This window comes from Chanodichthys erythropterus, chromosome 11 (genome assembly GCF_024489055.1).
Source record: "Chanodichthys erythropterus isolate Z2021 chromosome 11, ASM2448905v1, whole genome shotgun sequence".
Classification (NCBI taxonomy): Eukaryota; Metazoa; Chordata; class Actinopteri; order Cypriniformes; family Xenocyprididae; genus Chanodichthys; species Chanodichthys erythropterus.
Genome location: NC_090231.1, coordinates 1022973 through 1037420, shown reverse-complemented (window position 1 = coordinate 1037420; position 14448 = coordinate 1022973). Strand labels below are relative to the sequence as shown.

The 14448-nt window shown below is 36.9% G+C and overlaps 1 protein-coding gene across 1 annotated transcript in view; it reads right to left on the bottom strand.

The window, feature by feature from the left end:
* Nucleotides 1-14448, bottom strand: part of nrxn2b (neurexin 2b) — a 70393-nt gene that overhangs the window by 15385 nt on the left and 40560 nt on the right. Inside the window, exons 9-12 of the mRNA XM_067400339.1 lie at nt 12457-12576; nt 10701-11082; nt 9075-9265; nt 1886-2059 (exon numbers count right to left, since the gene is read on the bottom strand). Of these exons, the coding sequence (XP_067256440.1) occupies nt 1886-2059; nt 9075-9265; nt 10701-11082; nt 12457-12576 (867 nt within the window). The remainder of the gene's footprint in view (nt 1-1885; nt 2060-9074; nt 9266-10700; nt 11083-12456; nt 12577-14448) is intronic.

The following is a 14448-nucleotide window of genomic DNA, read 5'->3' as shown; positions in this document are numbered from 1 at the left end:
ACCCGCATATAGACGTATATTACTAACACGCTCTTTAAATAACAAACAAACACTGCGCCATTGACTTCAGAGCAGGTTTCAGTTGGCCAATGGCACAGTCTATTTCAGTTCCTCAAATCAGCAACACGCCAGCAATGCACCTGACACACCTCGCTTTCAGACCGGCACACCCAGATGAGCGCGCATTTGCTATTCAAACACCGTGGAGCTGGACGTGAAAATGATAACTGCGTCGGGCTGAAACTAGCAAGAAGCACTCGCGTCACGCCGGGTTATGATACGACCCTCAGACTCACATCAGAGTAAACTCCACTCTTAGACATTCAGCAAACTAACTTTCCGTTGTAGGCATTTCAGTTCTTTATGTTATTATGCAAGCTTTATGCTAATGTTTATAAATATATTCAACAATTCTGCAAGTATAAATATTAAAGACGCAGAAATAAGATGTTTTTGCATTAAGTTAAAACAGGCTGAATGTGGATGAAGAGCTGACCTTCTCAAACCCAGTGTACATGAACACACACTTAACAACCCGTTACACCACACACACACACACACACACACACACACACACACACACTCAAACAACTAAAACTTTTGTTTCATTTTCAGTTAACTGTAATAACCCTTGTAAATGTGAAAATTAACATGACTAGATTCATAAATGCTTTAGAAATATTTTTCATAGTTCGTTCATGTTAACTAATGTTAAAGTCACCATGAAATCAAAACTGACAGCTCTTGTTTTTATGGAATATTTCAGTGATTACAGTTTTTTACAGACGCTAGGACACATTTCTCAATACTTAGGTCACTTTTGCAAAACTCTTCACACAGTTCTCCTAACCAACTTTCAGCTTGGCAAAGCAGTTCATTTCACAAAATGCACTAAATCTACCAAAACACTTCATTCAGGTCTCAAATCAACTCGTTCTTCCAGAACACTAGCAAAGGTTGACAGCCGACAATCACACTTTGTCACCCACAAAATAATGACCTGAAAAACACTAACAACATGTAGCATTATACAATGTTTTCTTGTGTAAAACAAGGACACATCTCTGTTTATAATTCACTGCAATGTATGTTACTGGAATGAATCAGACAGAATTCACCAATATTTTATGTTGTTTATTTATTTTTATTTTTTTGCACTGAGTCATTCCAAAATACAAAAATTTTTAACACACCATCCACTGATGTTCATCTACAATGAGAATCAGCTGTGGCCAGTCCAATTGTTTTTATAGATTTAAAATATATTTCATTAAAATATTACTGTAGGAATGTAGGAAATTGCTCTTATTCAGTTTTGTATTATGTTATTGTTTTGAACACAAGTTTAACAGTTTTGAAAACAGTATGTAAGCTTGTGCAGATTGGTCTGTACGTACACAGAGTTTGGGCAGTTGTTGTGTCTGAGTGAGAAAAGAATTCATGAAATTTGAGAGATGTAGTCATTGAATGCATTTTGTGCCAAAGCAATGATAACTGATCCTCAGTTTAGCCCACATAGACTTCTGTTGTGCTCACTGTGTGAAGAGTTTCGCAAAAGTGACCTAAGTATTGAGAAATGTGTCCTAGCGTCTGTAAAAAACTGTAAGATAAATACGGTTCACATCATAATTATTGTGTTAAACTCATGTTCCTCATAATCTTGAATCAGAATATCTTCCTCTTGCAGCATCTCTTCTCTTCTCTGATGATGAGGGCGGGGCAACCTGTCACTCACATGAGATCCACCAATAGCAAACCATCCAATCAATTCAGACAAAATCAAGCCAAAGTGAACTTCTGTTTCACTTTACCAAATGCAATGATTGTTGAGTGTTAGCAGTTACTGATTTATGTTCAGCTGTGTGTGTGTGTGTGAATGACTGACCGTCGCATCCTCGATCCACCTGGCCGACCCTGTGGAGGGCGTCTGCGAGCAGGTCTGGCAAGCGGCCGTTCAGGTCCACGGAGGCCAGGCAGCCCTGGTACCCGTCCCGGGACGCGATCAGCTTCGGCAGGCTGTTGTACATGCTTCTGGCGACTCCACCGATATACAGCTCTCCTGCGGGACGAGAGGAAGCACATTAATAACGTGAATAACGCTGTTCACAAGTGTTCCTGTGAGATTACTGAGCGAGTTCTCCTGGAAATGTGATTCTGTTCATATTCGTCTCCCTGCTGAAGCAAGAAGTAGATTTGAGCGAAAACCTTCATCTAATCTAATGAAAACACCTGTGAAGAGATCCGACGAGAGAACTGAAGAGTTGATGCGGTTACAGCACCACCTACTGGTCAAAAGATCAACATATTGCTCAACTAAAGGAGTAACTCTTCTGTCGTCATTTACTCATGTCGTTCAGACCTGCGTGACTTTCGTTCTTCAGTGGAACTCAAGAAGATCTCAGTGTTTCTGTCCATACATTGAGAGTGGTTTGGCTCCTGACGTTATTTTGTCTTCCACAGAAGAAAACAAGCATACGTAATGACAGAAAGGTCATTTGTAGTGAACTATCCCTTTAATTGACCGTGAATGACGAATCAGACATCGCCGTGTGCAGGTCACTTTAAAGATGATGAATGATAAAACACATAACATACTGATTTCATAAAAAAATAAAAATAAATAAATAATGAGATTTATATATATATATATATTAAAATACATTTAAAAAATACATGAAAATTTTATATAAATAAATGAATAATATATTTATATATTCAAATATTTATTAAATAAAAAAATGCTATTATTAATAAAATAAAAATAGATTAAAATGAACATTAAATATATAAATAAATAATAAATATTTGATTAAAATAAAAAATAGTGACTAGAAAAAAATAAACTGAATATTTTCCTCATATTTATTATATTTATTTTTCACATTATTAATTGTGTCCTCGTACATTCAAATGTATAAATGCCTTTTAAATGAGCGTCGACTGAAACCCCTGATTTACAGCACACCAATGGTTTGAAGCGTTCGAACCCTGATGTTTTCAGCACAAACCCTCTAATATGACAGGATCTAGTGCTGTCTGTTGCAGTGACACACAGTTCGTTTGTTAATCATGTGTAACAATCAGAAGCTTCTCATTTCAATCCATTAGTTCATTATATAAGTGTTCTGGCCCAGTTTCAGCCGATCAATAATTCACACTCGAGGTGTCAGTCGTGAACACGGAGGAATAAACGGGAAACGAGAACATCGCCTTCCTGAGTGTTTAACGGCTGGAGTGTGTTTCCTCAGGTATGGACTGACGGTGGAGGCAGTGATGAGTGATGATGAACACACACACACACACACACACACACACATGACGGCGTGAGCTCCTGACGTCTTTTACATGTACACTACCGGTCAAAAGTTTTTGAACAGTAAGATGTGTTAATGTTTCTGAAAGAGTCTCTTCTGCTCACCAAAGCTTCATTTATTTGATCAAAAATACAGTAAAACAGTGAAATATTATTCCAGTGTAAATCAGCTGTTTTCTATGTGAATATATAGTAAAGTGTAATTTATTCATGTGATTTTCAGCATCATTACTCCAGTCTTCAGTGTCACATGATCCTTCAGAAATCATTCTGATATGATGATTTGAAACAACTTTTATTATTATTAATGTTGAAAACAGTCGTGCACATTTTTTTCAGGATTCTTTGATGAATAGAAAGTTCAAAAGAACAGCATTTATCTGAAATAGAAATCTTTTGTAACATTATACATGTCTTTACTGTCACTTCTGATCAATTTAATGTGTCCTTGCTGAATAAAACTATTAATTTCTTTCATTTCTTTCCAGACCCCAAACTTTTGAACAGTATAGTGTATATAATGTTACAAAAGATTTCTATTTCAGATAAATGCTGTTCTTTTGAACTTTCTATTCATCAAAGAATCCTGAAAAAAATGTGCACGACTGTTTTCAACATTAATAATAATAAAAGTTGTTTCAAATCATCATATCAGAATGATTTCTGGAGGATCATGTGACACTGAAGACTGGAGTAATGATGCTGAAAATCACAGGAATAAATTACACTTTACTATATATTCACATAGAAAACAGCTGATTTACACTGGAATAATATTTCACTGTTTTACTGTATTTTTGATCACATAAATGAAGCTTTGGTGATCAAAAGAGACTTCTTTTAAAAAATCGTACCGTTCAAAAGCAGTAGTGTGACACACAGCGTTCATTCTCACAGTCGTGGCTTTGTTCCTCACATTTGCACGAACATCATAAACATCATAAACTTCATAAACCCGTCCTGCTCCAAACACACGACGATAAACAAGCTCCACATTACCAAACTTTTTCAAGTTGAACTAAAAGAAAATGAGAAATGTTGCCTTGGCAACGAGCTGAAATAACATGTTTGTTTATTTATACAGTGGCATGAAAAAGTATGTGAACCCCTTGCAGAATCTGTGAAAATGAGAATTATTTTAATAAAATAAGAGGGATAATAAAAAAATGTATGTTATTTTTTTTTGTTTAGTACTGTCCTGAGTAAGATATTTTACATAAAAGATGTTTGCATTTAGTTCACAAGACAAAACAATAGCTGAATTTATTAAAATAACCCCATTCATAAGTATGTGAAGCATTGATTCTTAGTGTGTGGTTTATATTTATTCTTATATATTCTTTTATTTCAGTTAACATTTATTTTATTTAAAAAATATGTTTTTATAGTTTTAGTTAATGACAATCATTATAGTTTATTTTTATATTTTCTGTTTTCATTTTATATTTTGTTAGCTTTAATAATTTTGTTGTGCATTTTTGTCTTTTTAAAATGTTTATATAGTTCTTATTACATTTTTATTGTAGTTTTAGTTTCAGTATTTAAATTAAACTACAAGAATATGATAGATAAAATATATATATATATATATATTTTTTTTTTCCCTTATATTTTAATTTATTGCATTTTAAATAATTTATTTATTTTTTCAATAATGTGAGAAAGTATCACGAGAACGTTAATTTGAAGCGCGTGGATCGACAGGCCGAGACTGAACTGATTCATCTGCGGCGTGTGTTCATATTACGGCATCAGTGCATCAGGAGCATGAAGAGGGGATCATCTGAAGTTTGTGTTCTTCTGCATGTGTTTCTGCAGTGATCGATCCAGAGGCGTGCTCAGATCAGCCCCACAGCTACAGTCCTGACCAATCACACTCATCCTCATCAGCAATTTACAGCTTTTACTTCCTCCAGCGCCACACAATGTATATGTACACAAAGCTCAAGTCAGAAACAGTTTTCGATGAGCTGAACGATGAGATGTGTGTGTCTGAAAACCTGTAGGATTCAATGAAACAGCTTAAAATCCATGAAATCCAGCCGAGAAACTCACTGAAGAAACTCATGAACACGGGCAAACGCTTATTTTTCTGTCTCCACTGGCAGATATTTGATCTTGTTTTAAGCATGACATCTTAAAGTGCCCCTATTATGATTTTTCAGATATTCCCTTTCATGTAGTGTGTAATAAAAGTTTTAAAAATCAAAGATCAGATAAACAGAGTTTTTGTTTCCTAAAAGAAAGAAGTGATTCTGAACTGAAACGAGTCGTCAGTAATTCAGTCTCACTTCCTGCTGAACCTATGTAGGTTTGTTACTAATTTGCATAACGGTCTTGATTGGCTGACCAGCGTCTCTTTGCCCCGCCCTCAATCACTGTAATTGTGTCTGAGACTGGAAGAGTTTGGTTCGAGAAGACGCTGTTTTCTGCTGAGCTTGATACGGTAAAACTGTTACTGTTCGAATCACTGTGAATCAAGAACTGAGATTCAGATATGATAATGAGCATTTGGTTTCTGACCAATCAGAGCAGAGCAGCTCTCAGAAAGGCGGGGTTTAGAGAGACGAATCCTTGATGGAAGCGTTTCAGACACTGAGAGAAAAGAGCTGATGCTGCAGTGGATATTACGAGAGAATTAAAGTGTTTTTGACCTTGGATGAATGATGTTGTAGGAGACGAGAAACTAAATGAGGAACATTTAAAATCACATAATAGGGTTTTTTGCTTCTCCAGTAAATGTTTCTTTAAATGAACAGCAAGTCAGATTATGACTACAGAAACATGAACTCATTATCACAGAGATTAATTGAAAAGGGCTGAACCTGATAATTAATATAAGCACGTCTGATAAAAGCATAGAGACGATTCACAGATGGCGGATGCGAGCGTCAGTCTGTGTCGCGATACAAAGAGGATAAAACGGCTCCATCAGCGAGACGGGATTAAACTCTCCCACTGCGTCTATTCTACACAAATTACTCTCCCAGACAAAAGGCCAATTTGTTTTTGCAAAGCCTGATACACGGCTAATTCTCTTTGCTGAGATGGAGAAAGTGGATTCTAAACGTAAAATGTCAAGCGCGCGGCGAGCGTAAGCCTATCGGACGCGGCGGATGCGTTCACGGAGTTCATTTCATGCTAATCAGTGGAGAGAGAGCCGGAGGTTCAGGTCAGGATCAGTCTATAGAGACGTCACGCCTCACGCTCGCCACCGCAGCCAGACACACGCTGACGCTTCAGACACCTCAGGGCCTCTAGTCTTTACATTCACATTCGTGCATTTGGCAGGAGCTTCATTCAAAGCAGACATTATGCATGTTCATGCATTCCCTGAGAATCAAACCCATGACCGTGAAGAACAAAATTCCTCTCAACACACACTGGATTCTCTTTTTCTAACTCTCTTTTTATTGTTTTAAAGACAAAACTTAAAAAATCTTGAAAAGAATATCATCACAAATAAGTCAGGATAACCTCCGGCCTGTCTTACATCCCCAAAAGTCGTACGGTGTCATTTTATTCTTAAGAAAATATTTGAGAACATCTTAAGATTTTTCCAGAATTGCATGTTTCTGAATGTTCAAAAACGTTTTTTCTTGGTTGTGTGAACGTTAACGGAACAATCCATTGTATCGTTCTTCAAACATTATGGGGACGTTACTTTTGAATGTTCTCTGAACGTTCTGAAACAATTAGTAGCATTTAAAAAACGTTAGATGAACGTCCAACTAAAACGTTTCAGAAAAATGCTCCATGAACGATTTTTTGTGCTAATGTTTTCAGAACATTACTATTATTTCTATTCATTATGTTCTAATTTTATTCTTCTTCTTTATGTAAAGCACTTTGAATTACCATTGTGTATGAAATGTGCTATACAAATAAAATTGCCTTGCCTTACTAAAGAGCAGATAACTTTGAACAAACGTTCTATTAACGTTACTGGAAGAACATGTGTTCATAACGTTGAGAGAACGTTCCCTGCGAGCTGGACAGGAACATTCTTACAAAAGTCTCATTTTCTTCAGAAGGTTTCTGTGAATCCGGCCGCTGAATATTAATCGAGGATGATAAACAAACGGCCCTCCAGACGCTTGAGCTGTTCTGCTATGCACCCCGTTAAGGGAACTCATATGGTGTTCACTGGAGTCTCACACGAGCGTCATTCATCCTTGATTGTAATTATGAAACTGCTGAAAAGATGCCTGTGTCCTGCAGTGCTTCATGTTTTATGTATCTGTTTACCTGCGCTGGGAATCTTCTTCCTGTCTTAAATTGCTCAAATTGTATTTGTCTTTGGCCTGGAGTTGTTTTTATTGCGGCGTTACGAGACGCTGGCGACCCTCTGATGGGTTTCAACGGCACGACGGCGACACGTTTACTCTGTGCTGCCAGGAAAGACACAGTATAAGTCAACAGGAAATATGAGGACATTCATCAGGTGACTCAAATCCAGATCCGAGCAGAAAACGTTAGAACGTTAGTCAGTTCCCAGTATGAATGAGATCGAGAGCATTTTGAATGAAAGCGTCTGTCAAATGAGTTCTGTTATATAATCTAAGTTCAGCATCAACACATTGTGTTCTGTAAACGTCTCCTGAAACCCGCCTGTCACTGTTTTCAGAATCAAGATGAGAGAAACCGGCTGTTTGTTTCAGGAGAGCTCAGGGAATGAAACACCTAAAGAAAGAAACCGTTTCATAAAACACACGTTTCTCCTCCGCTTCTACATTTGATCATGATTTCAAACATTAAACTGTTTTGTTTACTGTAACATCCTGAACAATCAACAGATTTACACTAGCATTCAAAACTTTGGGGTCCATAAAATCTTTTTTTGAAACAGAAATTCATACTTTTATTCATCAAGGCTGTATTACATTGATCAAAAGGGACATTTATAATGTTACAAAAGATTCTGTTTCAAATAAATGCTGTTCTTTTGAACTTTCTATTCAGCAAAGAATCCTGAGAAATATAATGTGTCACATTTTCAACACTAATAATAATCATAAATGTTTCTTGAGCATCAAATCATCATATCAGAATGATTTCTGAAGGATCATGTGACACTGAAGACTGGAGTAATGATGCTGAAAATCACAGGAATAAATTACACTTTACTATATATTCACATAGAAAACAGCTGATTTACACTGGAATAATATTTCACTGTTTTACTGTATTTTTGATCACATAAATTAAGCTTTAATGAGCAGAAGAGACTTCATAATCATAATTATGCCAAACTTTTGAAGCCCAGTGTACATTAAATCAGTTTCTCATTTATGTTCAATGGATGTGAACATGAATGAGAAACATAACTAAAGGCTTGTGAACCATCTATTTCAGATAAGCCCGCCCCTGAACAGCACAAACTAGCCTGTGGTTGGTCACTTTAGCTGTCAGTCAAAGTTGATTATACACTTTTTAATATCTGATATTTCTGATACTTGACAATAAAATGTGTTAATGGTGATATACTTTGTATTTCCAAATTTTGACTTTATATTATAATTTTGACTTTTAATGTCATAGTTATGTATGTCATGATTGAGATTTACCAAAGCAGAAACAGCTTCCATTGTTTCTGGTATTAAGAATCATACAATTGTACCAGTATTGCTGTTCATTTCTGAAATGTTGTTTACATAGCAAAGTTATCCTATATTAACTGATTATTTAACTGTATGAATAAAGTATGTGATAAATAAAGTCATCTACGGACGGGTGTTTGGGTGTTTTGGGTGTTCAGTACCTTTGAGGTCCAGGTTCCTGGCGCCGTTAGAGTGCTGCGTCACGGTGCGAGAGTCGATCTTCAGCGTGTGCACGTTATTGGTGTCTCGGGAAACCACCACGTTGTGCCACTGATTGTCATTGAGCGGCTTCTCGGAGTTACCCTTCATGAGAGACGGCCCGTTACCGAGGTCAAAGACGTAGTGGATGTACCTGAACACACGGGCAGACACATCCCAGATCATTAAACCACTGACTGCAGACATACTGGGATTCAGCTCCTCTCCGGCTTCAGGCTCCTGAATGAACACTGAGTCCGCCGAAATGACCTATTGTTATTATCACTATCCTTATATTGGCATAGATGTGTGTTTTTCCACACTGACAGCTGCAGGGCAATGACGGGGTGAGAAACGTATACTTTAGTTAGTGTTTTATAGTCTAAACGTAGACTAAATGAAGCATACGCTGACATTTACAACACTTATATTTTGTAGTTGATGCTCATGTTGAACTTCACCCTAAAAGTGAGCATTGGCTAAATGTCTCCTTTTGCTTACACTGATAAAAAGAGGATTTTGGGTGAAATTATATTTTCAGTTTTGCCTCAATCTTTTTTTATTTTATTTTCAAAGTGTCACTTTTCAATGAAAGAAACTCATTTCCTCCGTTCCATCTATTCTAACACCGTAGTAAATGTTGCTCTGTGGAGTTTTGCCTGCATTCACTGTCATTTGCCTTCAAATATTGATTATAAAACACCACATTTATTCTGTTCATCACAGATAAAAGCTGTGAAAAATGAGCTTGGTTCCTTTGACTGGTCATAACCGTTTCTGTTGGCAGCATGAACAATTACGGCACTAAACCACTTTAAACCCAACACAACAGCTGAAGACTTTCCAACAAAGACGAGAACAACATCACCCACACCAGATATCTGGTTGCTTAGAAACACAATTATTCAGAACAATGAGTTTTGTGGAATCTAAACAATGTTTGTGTGTAAAGTGATTCTATTTTAACTCGCCTTCTTGACATCAAAACTTTAGTTTCTAATCTCCATCTATATATCTGTGATTCATTAGATCCACCTGTTCTGAAGCGAAATGTCATAAAAGCTGCTCAAATTGAAGTACTAAACTGATTAAAACTGAAATAAAAATAAACTAAAACTACTAATAAAAATGTCTAAATGAAACAAATGAGTTTAAGTTAGGTGCTGAAATTACTAAAAAAAAAAGATAAATTTTTTTTTTAAAATAAAATAATTAAATCAAAATTAAAAATGAACCTACAAAAAAAAAAAAAAATGAATAAAATGAAAAAAATAAATAAATTATATTAATAAAGCTAAAATAACTTACTAAAAAACTTGCTGTAAACATAAATTCAATTCAATACATTTTTTGCTGTTTCTCTAGATCTCTTTCGGGTTTCAGAAGAGCATCTCAACAAAGTTCAGATCTGCAATCAAAAGTCAGAGATCTCAATATGAACATTTCACCAGGTTCATTTTATGGCTCTAAACTCTAAGTGTCTGTATCTGAAGAAAGTGCAACTTTTTTGGAACTGTTTTCAAACCAGAACATTAACTTTTAGAAATCATCACACGCAAAAGAGACGTAACGGCGAGGCTGCGACTGACCCCTTCACCAGCTCCACCACGATGAAGTCGCTGCCGTCGCCGCTGTTGAAGAGCAGCAGGCCGTCCGTGGACGTGGTCTTGAACTGGAAGAACAGGTGCATGGACGCGTACGCCTGCAGCGTCGCCAGCGCCAGGTAACTTCCTTTATTCCGGAAGGTCACGGGGTCGGCGATGATGTGGCGCATGCCGAAGCGGGCGTTCAGCTCACAGTACGAGATATCGCCGTTCTTGCACTGGTCCACATACGGCACGCCGTTGACCGTCAGGCCCTGCAGGTGCCCGATGAAGTTTGAGGGCACGACGGAGATGAATCTGCGCTCCGTCATGATGCCCGTCTCGATGTTGTGGAACTCCAGACGAGTGTGGTCACCCGTCATCTGACCTGCGGCACAACGAGTCAAGAGTCACTGAACACACACTCAACTGAACTACATTCTGAACAATGTGGGAATACCAGCCACTCATCCAGATACTATTTCTTAAGGGAAGCGTAAAAATGCTAAATAATAGATATCACCATGCTTTCTCCAATTCAGGTAAGTTTTCTAGGTAACACTTTAAAATTACTTTTAGGTTAACATTAGTTAACTACATTAGTTAACATGAACTAATAATGAACTGTGCTTCTACAGCATTTATTAATCTTTGTTAACGTTAATTTCAACATTTACTAATTCATTATTAAAATCAAGAGTTGTATTTGTTAACGTTAGTTAATGCACTGTGAACTAACATGAACACACTATAAACAGCTGCATTTTTATTAACTAACATTAACAAATACAGTAACAAATGTATTGCTCATGGTTAGTTCATGTTAGTTAATACATTAACTAATGTTACCAAATGAACCCTAGGTGTTACCGTTTTCTAGAATGTTTTGTTTAAGCATACAAATGAGGCATTATCTATCACTAATTTGCATACATTTCAAGAACATAAATCTGAACACTGGATGAAGTCAGGTTTAAAATTCTTGTTTGATTTTGTTGACACATTAGAGTTAAAGGTTTTTACAGAGGGGATTTTGGATTTCTCTTTTTATCACTCCTTAAATCAGAAAATACTGTCAACAGACAGAAAAAAACACATTTTCACCATGTTTTTAGGAATGAAATGCTCTATAAATCAGGTTGAACGATATATGAACAAATCCTACAGTAAAAACCTTCAGAATATAGATATGAATAAAACTGTAAGTTTTGGTATATGTAAGTGTTACTGAAGTGGAGGAAAAAACTTTTAAAGTTTTGTATTGTAATTTAAATCTACAGACGCAAATAGAAGTGCAACAAAATAAACTCTTAATGTGTATGTTGGGTGTTTTCTTTCCACTAGTCTGAAATAAGACATGTTATTTAGTCAAAACCTCATAATTGACCAGTGCATGAAAATAAATAAACAAACAAACAAACAAAACAATGATTTTGACTGTAGTGTTTGTCTTAAAAAGGAGTAGGCAGTATACAGTACACAATATACATTTATATACCGTATTAATAAATAGTAAGCTAGTATTTAGTACATACCACAATCCTGGGCTCTGTAAATAAAAAAAAAAAATAAAAAATAAAAAAAACCCACAAAGGGTTGTTTTTTAGCCGATCAGAACAGGAGCTGATCAGAAATGCTCTCTGTCTGTGTTCAGATTGGCTGTCGTCTCTATGATGGGTGGGGTTTTGAGTTCTGAATATTGAACGTTTGTCACTATGTGCTTTATCTGACAATGAAGCTTCAGGAAGGATGGAGCTCGTACCTTCCACAGTGATGTTGTCCACGGACAGGTGCAGGTTTCTCCCACGCCGGATCACTTTGACCGAGTGCCACTCATTATCGTTGAGTTTCTGACCGGCCGTCAGGATCTCTGGACCTTTACCTACAGCAGAAGAGTGCGTCAGATACACACTCTCTCTCACACACACACACACTGTGAGGAGATATCTGCATACACACACACACACACACTTAAACTGAAATGAGAAATATGTTTAGGTACTAAAAAGGAAACCTATAAAAATATATCTAAAAAAAAAACAAAAACTAATAAAAATGAGAAAAGCACATACAAGTACTGAAACTGAAGTAAAATGAAATTGTAAAAATAAAAGTCAATTCAGAAGCATTCAAAGGCGCTCTTGTTAAAGCTGAAAACAGAGTAATTCAGCGAGATCACTGACTCGAGGTCAGCCGTTAAACTCTGCTGATGGTTAAAGCTTTAGAAAGCTGTTGTGTGAAGTTAAATATATTTTGTATTGGAGGAATTGTAATGTGAAGAATGAAGAATCAGTATAATGACTGAAACTCAAGGCCGCTGTGAGAATCTCAGGGTTTATTGTGACCTGAAGAGAGCTGCTGCATATTTATGACTCGTTTTTATGCCGTTTCCATTATTTATGATAAGAACTTAATAGAACCTCGAGGGGACGCTAAACAACGACTCATTCTCATTCTCTCTGAGGTTCATGATTTAATCTGGTGTGCAGTGTGGGATTTACATGAGCAGATCTTCCACACACACCTGCGAGAGCTCCTGCATCCTGACAGGGCATTCTGGGTAATTGGCTATGGCTAAATCGCAACGGCGCCCGAGGTCACGAGCGGATCAGGCCGACTGGAAGTGAAGGGGAAACTAACGAGAGATCGGGCAGCGGAGAGCGAGGCGTCCGACAGCACACGCCACATCACTGTGACGATTCACGCGGCAGACGCAGAATCTCATGTGAAGTGCGGCTGCGCTCCACGGATCTCTATTCTGAAAACCAAAAGCGTCTGCTGAAATACTGTGTGCTTTTCTAAATATAGAGTAACAGACGAACCCCGTGAAGAATACTGATGATAAACACTGGAAACACCATCTGTGTATCTGAACTAACAAACCACTGCTGAGGAAATAATCATAAATAATACAATATATTCTGTGCACAGAAATACATCATTTGATAAATTACAGTAAAATAAATAAAGATAAAAAACACCCATTATACAGTAACTAGTCTCGCTGTAAACTGATAATAAAGAGTGTGACTCAATATTAAATGAGAAATGATTTGAGGAGACGAAATACAATTAGTTTCCAGTAGGAGAGATGAAAAGATTGGTCGTGTTGATTTCACTGTGAGACTGAGATGAAGATGAAAGTATCATTCTGAAACGGATTAGAACATCAGATCCATCCTGCAGTTATTAGTGTTTACTTTCATTATTGTGTAGGTGTGTGTGTGTGTGTGTGTGTGTGTGTGTGTGTGTGTGTGTGTGTGTGTGTGTGTGTGTGAGTGAATATCAGAGAAGGCCTCTTCAACACTATGACATAGATGAGAGTGACATCAGAGCACATGACGAGTCTCACACACTCAGATATCTCCTACAACACACAACACTTACCTGAAATGTCAATATACAGCATGAAATGACAGTTTAACACCTCAGAGAATGTGTGTGTGTGTGTGTGTGTGGATATACAGTTGCAAGAAAACGTATGTGAAGCACTTGCAGAATCTGTGAAAATGTGCACAATTTTAACAAATTTTAACAAAAGATTCTTCAATTTTCAAGGACTTTTCTGCATATTTGAACCCTTTCCAGCAGTGACTGAATGATTTTGAGATCTGTGTTTTCATACTGAGGACGACTGAGGGACTCAAACACAACTATTAAAAAAGGTTCAAACATTCACTGATGCTCCAGAAGGAAGGAAAAGGGGTGAAAACTTTTGAATTTGAAGATCAAGGTGAATTTTATTTAATTTGTC